Raw genomic sequence first — 23,883 nt, 5'->3', positions numbered from 1 at the left:
CTGAGAGTAGGGAGAAAATGGTAAATTATTATTGTTAATAGGATGATTTTTATAAAATAGGAACAGAAAACGTTGTCAGTGTCTTGTATATGAAATAAACAATGTGAGAATATATTATTAAACTCAGTAGAGAAATTAATGATCTGTATTTAATCAATGTTAACTCTATCTGTGGTTTTAACGAAGCAGAAATTATTTGGTCAATGTAAAGCAGGAGTGCCTAACAAAGACATAAATGTAATTCGTCAGCCAAATTGAAACATTTATAAATCTAGATACTGTCTTTTGACCTGCTAATGACAGGAGTAATTCTTATGTCATAATACAACACTCATCAGAAAGCCATGACAACTTGCATTTTGTTTTCACTATTTGTTTTTCTTAAATCCAAAATCATTGATTCTCACACTTTTGTTAATTTACTTACTGATCTTCCAAAGCACATCTGTGCACTTTAGTCAACTTTTTCAAGTTTTTAAATATGCTCAATAATTAAACTATCTTTTTGACTTTTTGGTATGGGAGGAAATTAAAACAGCTGAATAACAGAACATGTGCAGATTTGAAGCCTCAGTGTGTCTTCAGTCTGGAGCCTCAGACAATAATCGTGTTGATTTCTTATCTGTGTGCATTTGGAAACGCGTAGCATTTGTGTCCGTGGCAGAAAAAATTATCTAAATGTCTGAAATTTTCCTCCATGCAGCTTTCTCTGTCTGCAGAGACTTTCAGGCAGAATATTTATCACCTACCGAATGGAGGCAGCTCATACTCCACCTCCAGCACAACCCGCTCCCCGATGTTCTTCAGCAGGCTGATAATCTCGTCATGGCGAAGCTTTGACAGGTTGATGCCATTCACTGACTTGATGTAGTCTCCTACATTCAGCTGGTCGCTCCTGTGGAAAGTGATGGACAGATTCACAGACTCAATTTTTTTTTAGGATTTGTACACTAACGAAGTGTAATGAAAACTATCAGCTCAAGAGTCCATCATCACCTGGAGCTTGTGGTCATTTCTTACTGTGGAGGCAGGTTTCAACATCTTACAACTACAAACATCTGTAAACTGACAGATGTGGCTCACAATGATGAAACCACTGATAATGATCAACAACTTTTAGCTGTTCAATGTGTTAAGAAATTGACCATTCATAGCAAATGCATATAGTTCAGTTTAGCAGAAAGGGCTCTGCTGTTGCTGTAACCCATTTTAGCGCTAATCCACCTGATAACACCTACATGAATATGGATTTTACTTAAATCAACAACACAAATCTCCACTTCAGGAGGGGGGAGGTTGGGATGGTAAACAAAACGTTGTCAGGTTGAACACCTGATGATGATTTTAATGAAGCTAGTCGTTGTGATGCCTTTGGCTGTACAGGTGCTCTGCTGTAGAGCAACCATCGGCTGATACCTCAATGCTTCGGTTTCACATATAACAACTTTCCCCTCCCGCTTCCCCGTGTTATTTGTAAGTTGGCCAATGTACGTAGCCAATGTTTGCTACGCTGCATTATCAAAACTAAAAAAATAACTAATTTAAACTCCTTCTAAGCCACATGTTTGTCACAAGGCCCAACACAAGCTTGCTGTTTTTTGTTTCATGTACCTGTGCCTGATGTGTTGATATTGTGTCACTATTGTGTTGAACCATAAACTCTTTGTACTGATGGAATTGCCTTAGATGGTTAGGGTTAGGTTAGATTGTACGTTAGAAATAGGAATTGTTATTGTCATAATATACTACATTGTTGTTTGATGTCTCTGGGCCCCCGTTCATAAGCTACAGAAGCTTCTGGGGTTACCCTTTTTACAAGATCATGTCTACTGTATATTGTGAATTGAATTTGTATTTTGTATTTTTTTAATGATTTGTAAAATAAAAACAAACCTTGAAAACCTTGAAACCTTGAAACTGCATCATCATGATCATGATGATACAATGAAATGCAAACATCTAATCTGAATAAATGTTACAGCTGCTCATGCTGCATAATCCTGCGATGTTAAAGAGGCAGAAATATAAACTGATGCAGTAATGGAACTATGCAATGGATATTTACAGAGGTAGTCGTGATTGGTGTAATCATTTGTGTTGAAACATTGTGGTACTTTAATTATAGTTCCCTCTGCAGACTAATATACAGAGGCAGCTGTGTAGGGGAGTCAGTGTGTGTGGTGGAGTATGATGGAGAGGGCTGGCTGAAAGCCTCTCCTCCTCACACACTGACAGAGATGACTGTACATGGTGTCTCACATATGACATTCTGAGTCAACACGCTGCTCATTGGAGAGCTAATTAAATAAATGGATGTTCTGCCCTGATCGCCTCTCTCACCTTTGGGCTACTGCCAATCAGCAGTGACAGCAGACAGACAGACAGACAGACAGAGAGAAAGACAGACAGACACAAACACACACACACACACACACACACACACATACACACGCGCGTCTTAACCAGCAGCGCTCACTGGCCTGTCATCTGGTCCAGTCTCATCACACAGTGTCTCTGCTCATCGCTCCTGTCTCTCCACCCAGTAAATTAGCTACCACTTCCACACAAGCATGAAGTCAGCTGTGGGAAGACAAGCTGCTTGGAAGAATTAGCACAGTGTCTGTCTTTAAACCTCCTTGGAGTTGACAAGCGATGGCATATTGGGCCAAGACATTTTCAGAGGGGCTGTGTCATTCTTACAAAACTGTGTGTGTGTGTGTGTGTGTGTGTCTTCTGTCACACGCTGCTTAATCATCATGAAATGTGAGTCTTATGCTGAATTTCTTCGCGAGATTGGTGTTGAGGAAAATGAGTTTCAATGTCGCTGACTTTGAGGGAAATCTGTTCAATTAAACTGTAATTAAGCCATCTTTGAATTTATAAAAACAAGTGTTATTGAATAATTACCAATTGAGCGATGAGTAACCACCAATATATTAATGCAACTTAAAATACAATTTATGGGCAAATCCTCTGTGGTTCCTTGGGGATTTTACTTTATAACAAGCCCTGTTTGGGCGGCATCAAGCTGATATAACACAACGCCTACAGTCCTGCGGTGAAGGTGAGCTGGTGCAACTTTGCAACACGTGCACGTTTTGTGGGGGCAGAATAATGTGTACGGACAACCCGGTGAGGTTGCCAAGATTTAACCGCATCACAGAGCAGAGATCTCACCTGGCAGCTAGCCCACCTGGCCGTAGGTTTGACACTCTGGGCTTGCCGTCCTTGTCAGACCCTCCGGAGATGGTGAGGCCAAGGCTGCTGCCTTCTCTTTTCATCAGGTCCACCGTGGTGACTCCTCGGTACTCTTCTGCTGACAGACACAGAGAACGGCACAGATCCGCAGCATTAGCGACTGCTTGACAGAATCACCCTGTCTGAGAGGCAACAAAAGACCCCTCTCCGTATTCCTTTTTCTGAATCTCTCACTGAAATGCTCTCTGACACGCAACCACATACTTTATTTTCTCACTGTCCTGTCTTTTCCTTGTTCCCTCAACTCCCTCAGACTGAGTGAATCTCTGTGACGGCTTCAGAAGGAGCACAGGAAGGAGATGAGTCTCAGCGTGGTGTTTTATTAAAAACCAATTCTAAATACTTGCCACAGAAAGGAAAGTGATGCATTATTAAATACAACACTAATTAAAAATTGAAAATTGCAGCAGTTCATTAATTGAAATCCAAATATGTTCGGAAGTGAATGAAAATGAGTTTGACATAACCTCTGATGGATATATAGTTACATAGTGTCGTCAGAGGACTCATTCTGTCTTGTGCTCTTGTGCTGCGCTGTTAAATCACTCCATGTGAAGTCTACCGAGTGTGGTTTAGTACCAATGACAGGTGTGCCACACAAGCGTTATTTTTGCCTTATCTAAGCATTCAAAACAATGCAACATCAAGCAAAACACAGCAGACATACGACTCCATACGTGCACACAAAAACCTACAGTGTGACTCTTTGTTTTTGAGGACGCAGGTGAAGTAGATGCAGTCGCATGAATCAGACAGAAATCTCAATGATGTAAAGTCAGCTTTGACTGTATTGTACCTGAAAGGCTTCGCCTCCTGGACGAATGTGATTGGTCAGTTCCCCCGGAGTCCTTGCTCCCCTTTGAGTATGGTCCTTCATCTGAGGAGACAGCAGAGAGACATGAAACACTAGTTATAAGTAGGGAGAGTCTGCAGCAGAAGGATAAATGAACATGGCCATCTATTGCACATCATGACAGCTGCCCACACTTTCATGCCTTGAACTGCACCCTGGGTAACGCAGGGGCTCTGGGGGCAGGGGGGTAGTGAGGGGACATCACCAAGCCAACAGTCACATCCACCCATCAGGCACTGGCTTAAACTAAGTGATCAGCCTGGACTCAGGAACCTGGAAGGTCATTGCACTTTGTTTCCACGACAATCGTACAAAAGGGTCAAGAGTTTAAAATAGCTCCTCTCTGCGGCACAGACCCTTGAAAACCATTCATTTAACACAAGACTACATTTGCGACGACGAGCTTGATGTATGCGACCGCTAAAGCATGGGAATTTTCCTGAAGGAACAGCATGCGGTTAATGGACTGTTCGGCACGAAGAGAGAGAATCATCATTTTCATGTCATTTACAGCAGCTGCTACAGAAAGCTGGGAAACGTTCAATCTGCACTGCAGTGTGAATGTGTTCTTTATTTATTTATTTATTTCTCACCCACAGTGGGACCCATTTCTGACACAGCAGCACTGGACTGGGCTCAGATTAGCAGAGCCACTGCCCGGCCATCTGAACCTGAATGCAGCCACACGAGCACGTCAGCAGTCACAGTGATGAGGAAACTGACTTGGCACTTCTCTAATCCCGTCCACTGTGGATTACCTTTTCAGCTGTCCAGCACAGTGATTGAACATCATATTATAAACTTAAAGAAGAGCTGTGCCAAGTCCCCCTTTCAAAGAGTGGAGGGGGGCATGTTAGTGTCAAACACAACGGCCATCAAACGTAAGTCATCACAAACTTAAGTCTCCAGTGACCGAGGTTAATGCCGCAGGTTACAGACACTGATCAAAATCTCCTTTTTCTAACACCCTTTTGTCAGAAAACCCCTAAGTACCCTATAAAGCAGAGGTTTTCAAACTTGTAGCTTGGCTCATTGATTTGGTCTGTTCAACACAGGCGGCGCTCAGAGGCAGCGGCAGTGGCTGTGGCTCCTAGAGGCAACTGAGGTACTTCAAAACCCTTAGCGCCCAATTACCGCAGTTTGCTTCAAAAATCGTTCTCCTTTCCAGGAGACAAACTCAGTCAAATTTCAACATGATTCTCATACCCAAAAGATTCAGCGTTACTTTCTTTCCATGAATATAATCAAACCCAATATACATCAGAATGAATGTTCATATCTGTTGAAAGATTTAGTGGAAAAGATGCTCCTTATAAGCTGCCGACAATCAGCACATTTTTAAGTTTTATTCAGTGTCAAAGTAACCCAACTCTGGGTGTGTATAGGGATTTCTGATAGGGAGGCTAATAATATTGATCTATTCTTATAGGCCTGAGTGATATATAGGAGGTTGTCATCATTTGGTGACATTTCAGTTACACTGACATGTCTTTCTCTTTTAGCCGTGCTGATTCGTACAGACGGAACTGGGGGAGGCAAGAGCTGGGAGGGCATCCGACCTACTGCCTTCTCTCTGTCCACATCAAGTCTCCACATGTGCCCAGCTGAGGATGAAGCCTTCAGACAGCTGAGAGGCATGGATCCTTTGTCAAACCTACTCTGACCTAAAACCTTTGGGCAAGCCCTGGATGAGTCCAAGAAGGAAAAAAAAATCAACCTTCTTGAGCAAACAGCTGGATGAGTCAGAGCTGAACTACAGAAATATCTCTCCTGGACTTGCATACATTAGTGATGTATAGTACATACATACAGGGGATATGCATAATATGGTATTTCACACACATCCCTGCACAGATATCCTGCCTTGTTGCTGTGAGGCACAAACACACACAAAGTGAGTGACACATCACAAACACATAAGGCTAAGGCAAGAGTCTTGGAACCACACAGGCTCCTGAGGGGCCCTGACAGTCCAGCAGCTGTCATCGCAGTCAAAAGGCAACATTAGCTCTGGGTTACACAGACTCAGCGCACTGCACGTGACTGAATGCTACTGTACCATCAAACCATCCCTCAGCCGTCCTCCTGAAGCTTACAACAACCACCGCTGACCCCAACGGCCAGAAACTGGACCAGGATGAAGCCTCAACTATAAACCAACTACTGTTAAAATAAAATAAAAAACACACACACCATCTCATATCAGTTGTCTTTGTAGAGCAGGTCAGTTAGTGGCTCGTGGATATTATATCTGCCAGAGAAGACGAAGAGTCTAAAGGAGCTCAGAGCGCCACACTGATTAAAATAAAATCTGCACATAAATATGTGGTGAGTTAATTAACTCCTGGTGTAATTCAGGGCACTGTACGCCATATCCAATCAGGATGTAGGTTAAATATGGGGGCAGCACTGACAATGACAATGAAATCATAATGCTATTTTAAGGAGTAAAACTTTATTTATAAACTGAGCCCTGCCAGACCCAGTTTATGTTGCTATATCTGCCCCAAATACACATGGCAGGATGGTATGAAGAGCTGGTGGTCGAGTCCGATGACATTTAAATCTCTTGCAATCTACCACAGCCCTAATGCGTGCACTGCAACAACTCCACAGTGTAATGCATTTTATGCAAACGTATTCTTAACAAAAATAATTAACAAGAATGAATCAACAATTTTGCTGTAGATTGAATGCTTTAAAACTTGTGGCTGCTCCTTGGATTAATCTACATTTAGGACATAAGCAGCTCTTTACAGGTTAACAGATAGTCCAGGGGATCACTCACCCCCTCCTCCCCTAAAATCCTCTACACACAAGCAGCAGACCCCCGTCACGATCAAAGTGTGGTGCTCTTACCAACGCTGTTCTTGGCGTCTCTCCTCAGACCACACAGCATGGCTGTAGTTTAGTCAGCGCAGCCACCCCTCAGGAAGTAACCCTGCTGATCTTTAGTAGTGGGCAGACAACTGAGGTTCCACCTGAGGGAAAAGCAGGCGACCCGAGAGACTCAGAGTCTCAGCCGCTCAGATAAAACACAAACACCATCCTCGTTTTGCCATTCCCTCTCTGTCCAGTCCAACATTTGCTTAACCCCTGTCCCTGTTATTAAACCCCCCAGTCAAGTCTGGAGCTCCAGAGGGCAAATTCTGATCCTCAGATGATCTCTAGTTCCCCCTCTCTATTTAAACTTGGTGACAAAAAGATGCCAGTGTTAAATTATTCTCCTCGATTTCTTACAAAAAAGCATGCATCTGCTAAACTCTGTCTTTCTATTAAATCCAAAGCAGGGAGGGAGATGGTTCACGTCCTTTTCTTGTCATCTTGCTGTGGTTCTGTTTTTCAGCTACTCTTACTAATCGCTCGTCCTTTTTCCAGAGGATTTATCATCCCTTGTTCATACACTCACATGAGCTCACACATAACATTTCTCTCTCTCAGACAGAGCTAGAGTGAGTGTGTTTGCTCTCTCTCCCTCTCTCCCTCTCCCTCTGCCAGAGGGGTTCAGTGAGGCAGGCACACACGATCACTCCCTCACTCCCTCCCCCAGCGCATACGCACGCACACACATGCACGCACACACACTTTATCCATTTCCCACCGAGTCAAACATCCTCAAGCCCACCCACCCACCCACACACACATAGACAGTGAGATTAGACATGACAAAACTGCACACTTCCCACACATTCAACTCTCGGCACAATTAACACCACCTGCACATTCATTGTCAGACTGAGCCTTGCACAGTGTCACGTTTTTCTCACATAGACATACATACTGTCACACACACACGCACACACAATCACTCACAAGCACATAGCAAATGAAAATTCTTGTGAGCTGCCTGTTAGAGAAGAAGATGTCTAACAGCTGCAGTTCATTCAAAATGTTGTGCCGTTTTGTGGGAGTGTATTGTGAACATGTGAAAACAACTGAATGATGAAAACAACTATACAAGAAGAAAAAGCGACACTTAGACTCTGGGCAGTTGTCTGGAAATGAAATGCATGCGCAGGGGGACAAACGTGTCTGCTGGCTGACCCGTCACCACACCTGTCTGACCATTTGTCAAGCACACAAGCCTCGACGCCTGCCACTTCCTGACCCTCGCTGCAACCAATACCACTGACAACAAAATGCCTTCCCCCACCCTCATTCACAGCCACAGACCATGTCTTGAGCATTTGTACTATGTCTAGGTGCAAACACATAGTTGTCAGTGAGACATTGAGAGTATAATATACTCCCAAAGTCTCATTGATGACATTTTTTGGCCTTGTTTGCTTTCTCTCTCTTAAGCAAACAAGGCCAAAAAACAGCAAAACCCAAACAGTACACTAAAAACACACAAAACTCATAATAGAGTATACTCTATTCTACCACAGCCAATTTTACAGGTGTGTAAGGTGATTACAAACAAATATTTCCACGTTTCAACCCGTTGTTGCATGAAGCCTAATTAGTCAGCTGTACCACTGGACACAATACACTTTGGTGTAGATAATTTCCTCTGAGAATTTTGTCCTTAATACCCCATTTACAATGTGAGAAAGCGTAGTCTTTCAGAGCGAGACTAATTAATTTCCAGCAGAAAAAAAAAAAGAATCAGGAGACAGAGCTGTGTGCTGGACTGATAAAAACCACTGGGAACAGGGTGGCAAACGTTGGGTTATAATAAAAATTGACTCTTCAGCACATCCTCCAGACTAGAAATCAACACTATTGATGCAGAGGGAGGGGATAACGGAAAGATCAGGTTAGGAAAGAGGAGGGAAACAAAAAAAGTGGCAGAGTTTGGAAAGCTTGCTGTGTGGGCTTCTAGTATTTTGTGGTTTGTTAGTTATTCACCTGCAATAATCCTCTTGAAAACATGTTGTTTTTCATTCTATATAGAGTGGGTGTTCTGAAATACAACCTCCTCATCGATCAAACTGACCACACTGCCATCTTATGGTGATTGGCTTCAGTTGCAAGTGAAAATCTGAAAATGAAAAAAATTACTAAGTCTCTTGTTTGCCAGCACAGATCAGTGTGTGACAAAAACAAGAGCCTGTGGATAGGGATGTGTCAGACACACTCATGCTTTAGTGTTCACCTCCAAGCACATTCAAAGTCCAAGCAAAGGTTCAGTTAGTGTGTTAGAAACCTGCTGCTCACACACACACACACACACACACACACACACACACACACGCATTTTTACTCTCTTTAAAATGGCTTCAGATGATGATTTTAATTTAATTAGGTGACTTGTTCTCTATGGGGATTCATTTAAAGTCAAACTTGTAATGAACTTGTAATTTTGCATAGGCATCAAATCTCTCCTTGTAAATACTTATAGCCTATTAACCTTCATAAGCAGTATAAACATTGAATTTCTATACAGATGGTATATTTACAGTATTTTTCAACAATTACAAACTTCTATTATAAAGACATTTCATATCACTGAACTGTGTTTTCACTATTTTACTATTTTGCCATTTATGGGCGGTTTACAGCAGCTTCCACTTGTGGGGGTCAACTTGCAGCAAATGCATTAATAAGGACTTATATGTATGCTTGTAACTACAATAAAGCTTTGTGAACATTTGAAGTAAACTGTTTTCCAAAAGTGCATAAATTGACTCATAATAAAATATTATTATTTACATACATGTCTTTCTTTATATACTACATACATTAGAGGCCTGAACTAAATGAATTTCCATTTGTCAAAGTATGACATGTCCAGTAGGTTTTTACCTTTGGTTCTCCCTCTGATGATGCCCAGTCGACATCGGAGAGAAAAAGAGAACATCTTCCTCTTTCCTCCGGAGGAGCGGCTGCCTTTCCTCAGGGAATCTGTCTGAGGGAAGGCGAAGGAGAGCTGCTTGGGAGTGAGGCGCCCCTTTCCAAACACGACCCTCGCCGACATGTTCATTTTCTGTCTGACCTGTAACAAAGAAAAAAAGATGGATTCTCTCCTCTCCTCTCCCTTCACACTCTCACCATCTCTCAGACGTTGCAGTCTCTGCTGGTCCTGCTGTTCTCATGCTCTCCTCCCTCTCTGGAGAACGTCCAGTCCTCTCAGGTGAGTCTTCCAAACCCCCTCCAGAAACAGGTGCATGTTTTTTAAAAAAGGAGGAAAGAATCAGATCCAACGCTGTGCTTCTTTTTTCCACCCCAACCACCTTTGGTAATTCACTTCCTCATCCAAACAGCCACAAGCTGACTGGCTAAATAAATGTTATGTTTTAGCGTCTTTGGCAATGTCAGTTTTGCAGGAACAGATGGCAGAGGGCTCAGGGCTGTGGGGCACAGCTTGCCTGCCAGAATGCAATGGAAACTTTCTCTGCAGGAAGCCGGCGCTGAACATCCCAAAACAATGTATATTCTGGCCTGGCCATTTCAGAGGAATCACTTTCAATACCCTATTTCATTTATTGATTAGGCAATTAGATGAGCATGTTGGGGCAAAGATTTGTTGGAGCATGCTGACACGCAGTGCCAAACCGACTCCTTGCCATAAGTCTGAAACCTGCAAGGAGACCGTGAGCTGGCATCTTCACAGTTGCCAAGGGCCTCCAGTATGAATCCATTCTTGGCTGCTCTATGAAAGTGGAAATGAGACACGGAGAAAAATGTGATGATTCTGACAAATATCTAATACCAAAACAGGCGGAACAGGGACTTTACATAGGGGAGAGTGGGGTAAGTTGAGCCACTTTCTGTATTCAGGATCACTAGGCTACATCAAGACAATTATAGTTTTGTTGCTAACTAACACATCTGCATATATTTCAGGATGTTTTGCATCCCTACAAATTAACAGAATGAGTGTAAATATAACTGTTTTTAAAATATAGCATGTTCAAAAAAGTGGTCTTGTGACTCAACGTTGACCATAGGAGTGGGGTAAATTGATCAACCCCCCCTTCTTTCCTTCCATCCATCTCCTACCTCCCCCTTTACTTAATATTTCATCTGTCCAGGCTACAGGTGAACACAAACTGCAGGGACTTCCTGCTGAGCCACCAACTCACTGAGATTTGGGGGGTTTTGCAATTACATCGCATCTTGGGAAGAATCCCAGATATTATTCTTTGAAAGTAAAGTTTGGCCTCACTATAAACAACTTTTCCTGTTTATAGGAACATACTTACTGTAATCACAAACATACAGAATCTTGATTTAATCATCTGGACATATACAGCCAAAATACATTCACTAAGTGTATAGGATAGGTGGCTCAACTTACCCCACAGCTACCTTAGCTTGGGTTTATTGCTCTCACAGCTAAAATGGTGCAGTTTCATGCTAGGTTTACTACCTCATGTTGTAGCCCATAGATACCACAACCCATGTATAAAACAAATTTGCAATCATCTCTTTTGGTCCAAACACAATTCTCATGAAACTTATGATCGACGAAATTCACTCTTGAGAGTGAAAAATGTCTTTTTTTTTGGTCATAAATGTTAAACCACTTTACTCACGTGGTTCTAATCTTCACAGACTCCATGAAATGATGCCTGCCTCCCAAATATTTGATCACATGCTAACTTTTTCCTATAGTTTCCTAGAAACAAGGGGTGGGTCATCTTACCCCACTGGCTCATCTTACCCCACTGTCCCCTACTATAAGAGAAAGAAGAAGAAACAGTGCACACAATATTGTCTCTTGGTGGTGATAGTGAGGATATGGTCATAGGAGAAAATGTTGTGCATCAATGGAAATGCATTGATGTATTCTACCTCCATACAATAACTCAAGCGGGGGGTGTCACCTGGAACATACCCATGATGCTCCTATTGCTCAAGTGCCCTTGTGATCAATGTCTGTGACCAATAGATGCAGCAGCACATCCAAAATACACAGAGGAGGCGAAGTGGCGCTTGGAAACTCTTGCCAAGCTTGTCACACCCTTATTGGTATGAACGCTGTGTGTGTGTGTGTGTGTGTGTGTGTGTGTGTGTGTGTGTGTGTGTGTGTGTGTGTGTTGGGGATGATCAGCCGCCCAGTGTAGATGAGATTGAGTGAATCCACTTGGAATATCACCTGAACCACAGCAGCAAGGCTCAACCAAATGAGCAGGATGACAGTCAGCATCCCACAGAAAAGCAAAAAACAAAGTATCTCTGACTGACATAATGAAGCTAGTGAATTTCCTGAGGTGGATGTTGTCAGAGAATCAAGCACAGAAGGAACAACCACTTGTGTTTACAATGAAAAACGCCACCCAGATAATGACTTAGCAGAGACAAGTAGGAATGAAAATCTGTCCGTCATATGACCAGGATGGACAGTAAGAAGAACATGATTAAATTCACATTGTGCAATAAACCTGGTCTGTTGCAATGCTGACTTTGTTATCTGCTGATTTTGAGTTTCATCAATTTTGAAATCTACCAACATTAGTAGAAACTAGATGAGGACAGAGAAACAGGTTTAGAATTAGGAGTATACTCTCACTGATACAGGGAAATTTGCAGTAGCTTTTAAGTCTCGTCTCATTCTGTTAAAATGCCATTTAGCACAATTAAGTGCCGACATAACTGTGGGTATTTTATGAGAAGCTGAGAAAAATTACCTCAATAACCAGAACAAATGAAACCGCCTGAAGTGAGGATCATGGGGCTGAAAGGCTTCTCTGTTGAGGTAGGACATAAAATGCTGGTTGTTTTGCCTGCACAGTCGACTTGTTGTTGCCTCAAGCTGTGAGGACCCACTCGGGCTGTAATTTCGATGAGTTACATGTATCAAAACCAAAGCAAGAATATTTTTTTAATCATGCAACAGACCACACCTATAGCTGACACCATATGATTTTACAGCTTAGCCGCAATTTTATCAGTTTTGAGTTTTGACCTTTCACCTTGATTGCTCCAACAGAATGATTGAGAAATACCAAATCTCCGAAGCCTCCCTTAAATCCCTTCAAATCTTCAAACTGACAGGTCATGCTCCTGGCTAAACTTTCCATTAAATTATGATATTAGGTCTTTAAATCAAGCTGGAGTATTTATACTGTATCAAAACTTGCTGTAAGATTATATTGCAACTCTGATCTTGTTTTTAAAATTGTGTTTGCCCCTGAGTCCTGGAGTAAATTCCCATAAATTATAAAATAAAAGAGAATCGAGTCCAGAACGTTCTTTGATAGCAAAAAGCTTTACAAACTGTAAAAGCATGTGCTCTTTCATAAGCTACCCTGGATCACATCTCGGAGGCAAAACTGTGTTTACACAAAGTTATGAAGCCTCTTCCATTTATAATATGGGTCAACACTGTTCTTCGGGCGTCTTGCCCCTTTTGTTCTGTTCCAGCATCCAGTCATCTGGAAGGAGGTGAGGAATAACCCCATCCATCCCAGGGGGGAATACAACCAGCTCTGTCGCCAGCCAACTCACGTGGACATTTCCTTTACCATTTTGACGCCTGTGCAACATATGAAAATAGCTGCAGTCTACTAAGTATCATGATACAAATTAACTACCTATTTATAACTCCCTGGTGACTCCGTTGCCTGTTTAGATATTTTGCTTTTTGAAACTAAATGATTTCTGCCCACCAACCAGTGAGTCTAGTCTCAATCAGAGGGAAACTTGTCTGCTGCCATAAAAGACTTAACTGGAACACCACTGTTACTCAACAGTAACCCCAGGCATACAAGCAATTTTGACTAAACTCTAACCAAATAAAAACACTGCTTTGACTGATCCACTTTAACATGTGTTCCTCCTTGGACCAATATCCCCCAAATTTCCAGCAGCCGGAGGACAATTTCATGTCCTTCTGTCCAATTTCCCTAACTTCCTACCATCTCATGTGGAGATGAACCACTCATGCATTAAGTTGGTGTCAAATACAGAATTTAATTTTCCTAAAATGGAAGTTTACTCATATTTAACATTAACATTTTTCCAGACCTGTGCTGTGCAACATCTGTCATGACAAAAACAATCCACAAGCCAGTTTCAATTTTTAAACATTTATTATTGTGAATGACCAGTTTATTCGTTCTCCTCGCTCCTGAGCCTGGCGTTGGGGTTGGTGATCTTGATGGCCAGCTGAGCCGCCCTCTCCACGATCAGCTTCCTGTTCTTGGAGGAGACGTTGTGGGCGATCTCGGCACAGTGAGTCCTAGAGGGGGTAAAAGGACAAGGGGCTATTAGATACAGACAAGACATTCAACAATGAACAGATTCACATCTACATCAAATCCAAGTCAGTACAAAATCCAGGAAAAGAATACAAAAAGACAAAAATAAAGCCACACCTAATATACAAATGACTTGAATGATTCACCACCTAGGAAAACCGGCTTAAGTGTCACAACATTTTTGGTCTTTAGCCACCCATTTATATAATTTCTTGTAGAACTGGAGGGCAATTTTCATTCTCTATCAAATCACTCCAGTCCAAGAACATTTTAGTGCTACATTTACATATTCTAATCATTGATCGTGCAATAATTTAAAACATATACATATTTATAACATAAAAGCTTGGCTGAGGACAAACACTGGCGCATTTAAACCTTCAGTGTTTCTAAAACATGTGAGGAAAGGAGGTCATGAAAGCGTCAGTAAAAACACCACACTCAAGTCCCAAAGCTGGAGCATTCAACCACATCCAAGTGATGACAGCAGCAGTGAACAAGCTTTTAGAACAAGGAGTCACAATCATAAAATAATGACTTTACACGGGTCTTAGAAATATTGATTCAAGAGTCACCATTTTGAAAATAAGTTCAAAATGGTCACAAGCAAAATCAGTGTCACCACATGTAGGGTTCATTCATTCGTAAAACAGTATGGTGAGTTGTAAACTCGTCTTAGCGCTGGCTGTTCCTAAACTTTGGCTGCATAGATTTTGCTTGTTGTGAAACATCCGTGACCACTATGACGACTAAGCAGCAGGCATTTGCCCGACACCACAAGATAAAATAAGTGTCAGCATTTTAAGACCAGTTAGTCAAACTTGGCTATTTCCAAAGATAAAATGGGCTCAATGACCTTAAGAAGACAATGTTAACGCTGGATGACAGGATGTTGTGACTGCTGCATTGAAAAAATAAAAAACCACAAACCAGGACTTGGGTAATGCAAGTTAGTAAATCCAAGGTTTTCAGCAGTTACTGCACAAACCCATCACAGGACACTTCCCTCTGACAGATGATGAGGGAAGTGTCCAGGGGGGATTGTAGACAGGCCGGGGATGCATATTATTGATATAAACCGCTCTTAAGTGTATTTTGCATAATATGGGACCTTTAAGTGAATCAAATAATTTGCACACTTAAATTCTGCTGGGCTACTTCTCCTTTGTTCCTTTTTATTTTGAACAAATATTGGTTATTCCCACCAGATAGGACATCCTGAGAAACAACACTGTCAGGGTAGTTTATAACTTTCTGAATGAAAATGGGCTTTAGGTCTGGTTGGAGATGCCTTTGAGCACTAACTGACCCCAGCCGGCTCCATTTATTGTCTTACTCAGCCTTCAACTGGATCCTAAGTTGACTTGAGTCAGAAAAGTTACATCACACAATTGTGCTGTCATTCAGAGTTCAGCTTGCCCATTTCTCCTTGACGTGCAAAAACAGTAAAATTTGCTTTAGATGTGAAGATCTGTAACCCAGACTTCTGCTGCGACCTCAACAGAAATACCAGAGATAAACAAAAATATTTGCATTTGGTTCAGGGGACTGTATTTAATCAAATTTGGAAGCTCAGTGACACAAAGGACCCAGCAAGACAAAAATTTAAAAAACGCAATTTCAGATACTAGTAGGGCTGCACAATTAATCGAATTTTAATCACGATCACGATTTTGGCTGCCACGATTAAATTAAGATGATCGTCACGATTATTAACATGTAAAAAAACGGGCTGTGCTGCATCAAATCAAGCGCTTTCTCAACCAATAGTCCGCCAACCACCAGGGGGCGAACGAGAGGTCAGGGCTCCATGAAGCTGCCTAACTAACAAGCGAGCGCTTCCTCCCTTTACATGTTGTTTACAGTCCAGAGTGTGTGTCCCGGCCGGTCAGTCGGCACCTTCAGATGCTGCTGTACTGTGTCACCTTCTGCGCCCGGTGTTACGTCTCACTCATAGACTGTATGGATCTCACTCTGCAGTGAGAGTGAGACGATGTCGGCAGCAGACGGTGACAGTAGACATGACGTGTGTCTGTGTCTGGTCAGTCAGCACCTCAGGCTGTCTACTGTCGCCGTCTCGCTCTGGATCGGATCGAGGTCGGGCTGCGGGGTGGTGTCGAAGCTGGACCGAGACCCCGTCACCCCACGCGGCAGTTTTGGTGTTAATTACATGTTACGTCGTGTAATTAAAATGTTCCGACTGCGATCATAACGGCCGGTAACGGCGATCTATGGCCGTTTTGGTGGCAGCACAGTTGAGCTAGGCCGACCTGCTGGACGCTGCCTGTGTGAAAACACTTGGTCTGTTCATTAAATGTTTTTAATTCGTTCCAAATTGCTGCTGAAGCGTCCGTGCTGTGCTTTGGTCCATGCTAGACAGACTCTTGCCCACACATCTCTGTGTATCATTGATGGCAAAAATAAATTTTTACCTATAGCCTACTTTGAAATTACATTTCAGAGCCTGTACTTTCTTACTTTTATTTGAGTAAAGGAGTTGAATCAGCAGCTACTTCTACCAGATTTATTTTGTATTTTTTGTTTTTTACACAAGTATCTGTACGCTACTGTACAGAATGACACCTCTGCACTCTGCAATGGCATTTATTTTTCGCTAGCCCTTTGTCTTGGGTAAATTTTATTTTAGGCTATTATTTATTTTTATTTTATGTTTTATTTTGAACTGAAAGCCTTGTTCACATAGCCTATTGTTTGTTTCAAATAGAAAGTGCAATAAAAACATGTTTTATCTAACATAATGTATAATCGTGATTAATAATCGTGATTTCAATATCGACAAAAATAATCGTGATTATCATTTTGGCCATAATCGTGCAGCCCTAGATACTAGTCAATTCCTTCAAAGCGTGAATAAATGTGAACTTCATGATTTCTACATGTTAAAACTTGGCATTGTTCTGCAACAAGCAAGCAGCATCACAATAAAAATTCAATTGTTCACAACTTCTTCTCCACTTGTTGGACCAACAATTGCCTTAAATTGTTAACAAATTGCCAACTTTGTTGTAGAACAGCACGAGGCTGAAAATATACAATACATTTTTATACAAAGAGAACTATCTGTTCACTAAATGGTGTCAAATCATGGTTGCTATTAAACTCGAGAATTGTCTGGAAAAGGTCATGTTGGAGGAGAGGAATCATTTTTGCAGTAGTTATTTGTTGAACTACCACTTACACAACTCATTTTCTATTAAAAAAAACTGGGGTAACAGCACAAGTCCCAGCAAGAATCTCAAAAAACTCTGTTCAGACAAACGAAAACTATGTACAAGTCTGGTGGTAATAACCCCGGTGTGTGTTCTGCATCATCTTACTTGTTGCTCATCATCAGGACCTCGAGTTCCTTGACATTGTGTACCAGGAACTTCTTGAAGCCAGTTGGCAGCATGTACTTGGTCTTCTTGTTGCTACCATAACCGATGTTGGGCATCAACATCTGACCCTTGAACCGCCTGCGAACCCTGTTGTCAATACCTCTGGGCTTACGCCAGTTTTTCTGCAAAAAAGGAAGGGGGAAGAGAGACATTAATTCCACATTGTTCCTCCATCCTGGACAGTAAAACAGATGATCCAACCTTTAAGGAACATCTTGACTTACCGCAATCTTGACATATCGGTCAGACTGATGGCGAATGAACTTCTTGGTTCGCTTCTTGACAATCTTGGGTTTTGTGAGGGGTCTGAGGGCTGCCATGGTGACTGAGGACGGAAACAAACTCAAACTTAGGACAATTTACTCACGTCAGCGTCAACATTACAACGTGCTGCTTGCTACCTGCACTGGGTATAGTAGCACTTGTAGCACAGCAAAAGCAGCAATAATTGGCGGCTAATACAGCATGTAAAATGTGTGGCGGATGTTACTGATAACTGGGACGCATTGGGAAACATTGGCTCTCTTTTGGGGGTATGGCAAACAGCAATGAACCGTCTATCTATGCCTTAGTAGGAGCCTTTACGTAAACGTGTTGATTAGCTTTTGGCTAGCTAGCTATCGTCCTCCCTGTGCTCAATGAGTAACTAGCTTACTAGCTAACCGTGCTACGTCAAGAAATCAACACTATCCGTTTTGTCTCTACAAAATGAAATAAGTAACATGTGTCTGAGGTTATAAAATACTTATTCTTATTTTCACAGTGCCTCTTGGTAGTGTCGTGTGTGTTGCTCTTGCACGACCCCATTTTACGACGAGAGCACCGGCAGCCACTTTAGCAGCGTTACCTTACCTCGCTCCGAAATAACAAGTTTAACACGATATAAAGCGCTAAAATGATCAATATCATCAAATATATGTGGGATGGATGTCTAAGTTTTGTGACCCCACACCGGGATGATCAAATAATGCCTTAAACCATGTGGATTATCATAGATTGCATCGACTCACCCGCCGATGTAAATCCAAAAGGGACTTCGGCGACGGCGGAAGGAAAGAAAAGGACTTCCGCGGGTGTCGCAAAGGCTTATGGGTAGTGTAGTTTATCAGACCTACGCGAGTTTTACAGCGCCTGCGCTTTAATTGCTCCTTACTCAAGCGTCTTATGACACAATATCCAAGTCGGTTGTACTTATAAACTGTACTTATGGGTATCGACGATAAAAAAAAAAGAAAAAGGTATCGATTTAAATGTTTTTATTTGCACGCACACACATCTGTAGGCCCACTTCTCATATTACAAACTGTAGCTATGGTGCGCACTTCCTGAAATTAGATGAGGCTGGATGGAGGCAACGGGGTGGACCTCTGAACTTGTGTTAAAAAACAAAAACCACAAAGACAGAGAGAGAGAGAGAGGATGATATCAACACGCAAGGCTTACTAAACATTCGTCAAAATCCAGAGGAGATTGCAAAAAAAAGTGAAGTTTGAGTTCCTGTTAAACTGTCAGAGAAGAGTCAGCTGACAGTTGGAGGAAACGGGGGTGGGTGTGATCAAAGGTGAATGATTATCTATTTCTCTCACATGATTTTTCAGTGACAGATTTGTGCATGTGTGTGGTGTTTACTGGTCGCAAACGAAGATTTTAATTTGTTTTATTTATTGCGTCTTTGTTGTTTTCAGCCTCTGTGGTAGCCCATGGAACATCAGCCCATCATGAAGTAAGTTTCATTTTTAAAAACGAAACGTGGTTTCCCGTATACTTTCACCACTGAGTGAGTGTGTGGCCTAACTGGAGTGAGTGTTTCCCGTTATTTACAGCCAATACCCGAAAACCTACGGAGGAGTCGCCAATCCTGGCTACGTCCCAGCAGCAGAAGGGGGACCCGGTAAGATCAATGTTATTATGTGTATTAAAAAGTTCTATCTAAATAATCTAAATCCATTTAATCGTCCAAAAAATCCACATAAACTGAGTCAAGAAGTGTCATTGTGATAGCCTATACACTGCGGCGCACACCTCAACGTGACGTCATTCTAGACCTGCAAGTTATTTGAGGTTGTGTGACTGAGGGTGTCACATCTGCCGGGAGTTACGGGTCAAAGAAACTTCATTAACAGAGGGTACAGAGGGTTTGTTTGGGGGGTTATAACCACGTGTGTGAGTCTTTTGGAGCTGTGTAACCTCTCAGAATGGATACTACTACTAACAAGCGTAAGTCACGTAGCCTGATACTCTCTGCTTTGTCTTGTCTTATTGTGTTCACTACTAAGAAACATGTTAAAACTTGGAAAGCTTGAGATTGATCTGGAATTTCTGGAAAGACTTGAGTTGATAGTGATGTCTGTCTCGCACAGATTTATAACCTAGGTCACGTGATTGTGTGTGTTATGCATAAGAACTGTACTAGAATCTTTTAACATATAGCTATAGCATTTGAAAACTTAACATTTTGTGGACATGACTGAACTGGTTCTTCTGGTTTTGCATTAGCCATGTTTGCCCCACCCGCTGCTGAGGGCCCCAGCGCTCCTCCGGCCAGCATGTTTGACAGCGTGCCTGGCTATGAAGGCACAGTGGCAGGCGGAGGAGGTACAGTATGCTGCTTGTTTTCCTTTGTAGCTGTTTCCCCACATGGACTGGGACAAAAACACTACACCCATAAACACTGTGTATTAGTTAAACATTAAATATAAGTTATTAAAAGTAAAGTGAGGGTACACACAAACATTTAACATGCTTGTAACATCCATCTTGTTTTTTTTTTTGCTGTGTGGGATTGTTGTGATGTAGAATGGGTCTGGACATTGATGGATAGACGAGAATCTAAACAAGACCGTCTATTGTACAGCAACAATGCTTCACATTCTCCCTTTACAAACATATGGTACCATAAGATTTGTTTGTTAATGGTGTGGAGGGCTCAATGATAAAAACACCTGCCGCCACTATCATACTGCAAACATGAACTCGAATCATAAACATGAAGTGAAATGAGCACCTTTATGACTTTGTCAATCAAAACAAAGATAACTTAATTTTGGTTTACTTCAGGTAATAAACAGTGGTCACAAAGTGTATACTGTGTGTAAAAAAAACAAAACTTAAAGGAATCTTCACACCAAACATGATCAATATTTGCTGTAGGTGGATTTCTGCCTCCTCCCATGCCTGCTTACCCAGTTCCTCAGCCTGAGCCTGGACCTCATCAACCAGATTGGAAGTAAGGCTCAAACTAATCACTTCCTGTTAACATGACAGCTTAAGGAATTTGAAAACATCCTCCACAATGGTGGTGTGGAGTTGCACTTCCTCTAAAATATATTTCACTTCTTAATGACATGTGACTGTGTGTTATTCTTTCACCACTGGGCAGTATCCCATCTATAACTGAAGACACTGCTCGGGACGCATTTGCCCTGTTTGCCTCCAGTAAGTGCTGCTACAGTTCAGCACCAGTAAAGGACGGTGTAATCAGCAACATGGAGGCATTCAATACATACAGGGTAAGAGGAGGTCTGTTCATGTGAGTGTTTAGAAAATCCACTAGAATGAAAATCAACACATGGAAAAGATCCTACAGTTATTTTGTGTGTTCAGTCAGTGCATGACTAAACTAAGGAGATGCCAGTAGATTTTTTGATTATGTGTAATGCATATTTTCTCCACCCCTGCTTTGTCTTAGTACCGCCTGGAAACCTTTACTGAAACAAGATCGACAGAGTGGAGTCACGAGGCATATAATGGTATAGTACTGTCACTCAATGCATCTGCTGCCCGGGATCATCATCATCTTTGCTGTTTAGAGTATCTTGTTGATTATCTTCTCGATACTTGTTCAGACAAAAATTGAAAACACTCATCAGAATTCATTCAACCTCAGAGTGACATATTGATTTTTTTTTTTTTGCAGACTAACAGTTGAACACAAAGATAATCAATTTGTAACTATAATATTATAATCCTCAAACCAAAAGTTCCAGGAGCTTTAAGTTCCTGGGACTCTCTTTTCAGGAACTAAAAGGTTTCAGTGGCCCATTGTTATCTGTGTTTCCACCTAGGCCTAAAGTAATTATGCTAATCCTGTGTAGTTATGCAAATCCTACTAGCCTAGTAGCCTAGCAGTCTTAAAATTATGCATACAAGAACAAAGATTTCTTCTCAAACGCATATTTTGATCATGCATGGTGAAAAACTAGTGAAGCTGCGAAGCCGGAACTAGAAACTCAAATAATTGAATATCATAATAGTTAGTGGTTCATTTTCTGTTGACTAAATAACCAATTTGAATGTGCTTCTGCTGTCAGTTCGCTATTCAGTGTGACTCCACAGTGGCAATCTACTATTTTGTTTACTTTGGAACAGGCCAGCCAGTGGATGCCTATGCCCAACAACCTCCTGGGCCCTGGGAGATTCCAGCTAAAACCCCAAATTTTTTTGAGGATGGCAAACAGACTATCAAGGTTCCCTACACATCATCTGTAAAGGTATGTTACAGTGATGTAAAATATGTTTGGCAAGAAAAATATTCTGTGACTGCCCGACCGTAGAGATTTTTACCTGATGAGAAACATTTCATCTGCAGACCTGCCATGTTTGTATGGGAATGGGGCGAAAACCTTGCAAAGAATGTGCTGGTGCTGGAAATGTAAGTAATTTCCACAGACCTCACTGAAATCAGTAGTTAAAGTCTTTCAATGAGATGAAGTGATTATTTCTTTATTTCCTTGCTCCTGTCAGAAAGTTTGCTGGGTGTGCAATGGATCTGGTTACCGCCACGGAAATGATCGATGCATGCACTGCAATGGAAGAGGAAGGGACAAGTAAGTTTTACCCAAACATGTGAAAACATTAGCGAGAGCAATTTATAATCCTTAAAGTTTGTGTTTATTTCTAAAACATACTGTTATTACACATTATTCTGTTACAGCTGCAGCCACTGTCATGGTCAAGGATCAAAGCAATGTGGCACATGTCATGGCAAACAACAGCTTCTGGTCTACATCAACCTCCGTGTGAAATGGTGCTGATTCCTTATTATGGTTTATTTGTCAAGGATAGATCTGACATTTATCAACATTTATGATGACTTATATATTATTCTGTATTTCTAAAGTTATCAATAATATCTTCTTTTTTATGTTTATGTTTTCAGGACCAACAACTCTGACAACTATGTTGTTGAACAACGTAGTGGACTACAGCTGGACAACCTCAGCAAGGTGTCCGGCAAGGAGCTTTTCAGAGACTCTCAGTACATGGTAAAATATGCAACACAATGATTTGTGTTAAGACCATAAAATATAATACAAAAAGATAGTTTCATACTTTTTCAGAGGGTACAACATGTTCTATTATTCAATGCAACATTTTCCACAGCTCACAGAACTTGTTGCACTTGTGCTTTAAGATGTTCTGCTTTAAGAGTAAATTAGTATAATTCAAACAGTGATGGTGACTCAGCACTTGATCTTATCTCTCTGATCATCCTTCACAGATATACCCACTGATGGGTTTCCCAGACCATTCTGTGGTGTCTGCTGCACAGCGCCTTGTTAATGAACACCAGGGAAAGTTTTCCCAGACATCACGCATTCTACAACAGGTATTGATAACACAGGATTTTTTTTTGGACGAGACAACAGTTACGACCAAAAATTTGTGTAAAATGCTAATTATTGTATTTCTTTGTCTTCAGCGTCAAACCATTGAGCTGATCCCTGTCACCAAAGTCACGTACTCGTGGAAAGGAAAATCACACATCTACTTTGTTTATGGAAATGAATTCAAAGTTAGTGCAGATGACTATCCGGCTACTTGTTGCTGCTCTGTAATGTAATTACAGCGGTAGTGTATGAAGTGTATGGTGGTGTATGAAGTGTGCAAAAGTGTACTTGGAAAGCCAGTGGATATCTAATCATGTCAGTTTTACTTATAATTCAGTTCCATCAATTAACAGACATGTGGGCAGTTTTGACCTTATGAAATGTTGCTTTTCAATTACTGTATCACTTTCTTGATCAGGAAATGGTGCTTTCTTGATACAGTATACCATACCGCAGAAAAAAAGGTTTACGACACAATATAAATCGCAATCAAATTATATTCTCTTAATTCTTTTATATCAGCAGTGACTTTTGTAAAACTTTTGTGAAGCCAACAATTTATTATGATTTCTATATGTGTACTACACTAAAACTTTTTTTCATGTTACTGAAATGCA

At 41.4% G+C, this 23,883-nt stretch overlaps 3 protein-coding genes across 12 annotated transcripts in view; 1 reads left to right on the top strand and 2 right to left on the bottom strand.

Annotated features, from left to right (window-relative positions):
* Positions 1-10,330, bottom strand: part of LOC146984829 (glutamate receptor-interacting protein 2-like) — a 33,425-nt gene extending 23,095 nt beyond the window's left edge. For 3 of the 10 annotated variants that reach the window (XR_015036177.1, XM_085782287.1, XM_085782289.1), the window contains exons 1-4: positions 9,860-10,330; positions 4,055-4,135; positions 3,178-3,313; positions 750-895 (exon numbers count right to left, since the gene is read on the bottom strand). Coding sequence is in view for 7 of the 10 variants with exons in the window: in XM_085782287.1 (XP_085638413.1) it covers positions 750-895; positions 3,178-3,313; positions 4,055-4,135; positions 9,860-10,037 (541 nt within the window). In the remaining 3 variants the exon portion in view is untranslated. Of the gene's footprint in view, positions 1-749; positions 896-3,177; positions 3,317-4,054; positions 4,136-6,970; positions 7,602-9,859 lie in introns of those variants that run through there. The other 7 variants (XR_015036175.1, XR_015036176.1, XM_085782285.1 and 4 more) reach the window with 7 other exon arrangements.
* A 3,742-nt stretch (positions 10,331-14,072) lies between these two features.
* On the bottom strand, positions 14,073-18,695 carry rpl32 (ribosomal protein L32). Its single transcript, XM_085782284.1, has 4 exons — positions 18,668-18,695; positions 17,882-17,982; positions 17,598-17,779; positions 14,073-14,240 (listed from the first exon to the last, which is right to left on the bottom strand). The coding sequence occupies exons 2-4, from the start codon at positions 17,975-17,977 to the stop codon at positions 14,111-14,113; spliced, it is 408 nt and encodes a 135-aa protein (XP_085638410.1). The 5' UTR covers positions 17,978-17,982; positions 18,668-18,695; the 3' UTR covers positions 14,073-14,110.
* Positions 18,696-18,841: 146 nt separating this feature from the next.
* Positions 18,842-23,716, top strand: ssuh2rs1 (ssu-2 homolog, related sequence 1). The gene is made up of 13 exons (XM_085782283.1): positions 18,842-19,380; positions 19,481-19,548; positions 20,154-20,252; positions 20,808-20,883; positions 21,037-21,166; positions 21,346-21,406; positions 22,026-22,147; positions 22,246-22,308; positions 22,401-22,483; positions 22,591-22,683; positions 22,816-22,921; positions 23,158-23,265; positions 23,359-23,716. The coding sequence occupies exons 1-13, from the start codon at positions 19,358-19,360 to the stop codon at positions 23,497-23,499; spliced, it is 1,173 nt and encodes a 390-aa protein (XP_085638409.1). The 5' UTR covers positions 18,842-19,357; the 3' UTR covers positions 23,500-23,716.
* Positions 23,717-23,883: the final 167 nt, after the last annotated feature.

This window comes from Trachurus japonicus, chromosome 7 (assembly GCF_045865225.1).
Source record: "Trachurus japonicus isolate A0001 chromosome 7, Traja_1.0".
Taxonomy (NCBI): Eukaryota; Metazoa; Chordata; class Actinopteri; order Carangiformes; family Carangidae; genus Trachurus; species Trachurus japonicus.
Note: the sequence above shows the minus strand (reverse complement) of the source record. Positions and strands in the feature narration are given on the sequence as shown.

What these genes read in the sequence shown, in the direction of transcription:
- rpl32 (XM_085782284.1), bottom strand. Translation starts at nt 17,977, where the DNA reads ATGGCAGCCCTCAGACCCCTCACAAAACCCAAGATTGTCAAGAAGCGA. An exon ending in ACCGATATGTCAAGATTGCG is followed by an intron (nt 17,780 to 17,881) that starts GTAAGTCAAGAT and finishes CCTTTTTTGCAG; the next exon opens with AAAAACTGGCGTAAGCCCAG. An exon ending in GTCCTGATGATGAGCAACAA is followed by an intron (nt 14,241 to 17,597) that starts GTAAGATGATGC and finishes TACCCCCTCTAG; the next exon opens with GACTCACTGTGCCGAGATCG.
- ssuh2rs1 (XM_085782283.1), top strand. Translation starts at nt 19,358, where the DNA reads ATGGAACATCAGCCCATCATGAA. An exon ending in ATCAACCTCCGTGTGAAATG is followed by an intron (nt 22,684 to 22,815) that starts GTGCTGATTCCT and finishes TTATGTTTTCAG; the next exon opens with GACCAACAACTCTGACAACT. An exon ending in TCAGAGACTCTCAGTACATG is followed by an intron (nt 22,922 to 23,157) that starts GTAAAATATGCA and finishes CATCCTTCACAG; the next exon opens with ATATACCCACTGATGGGTTT.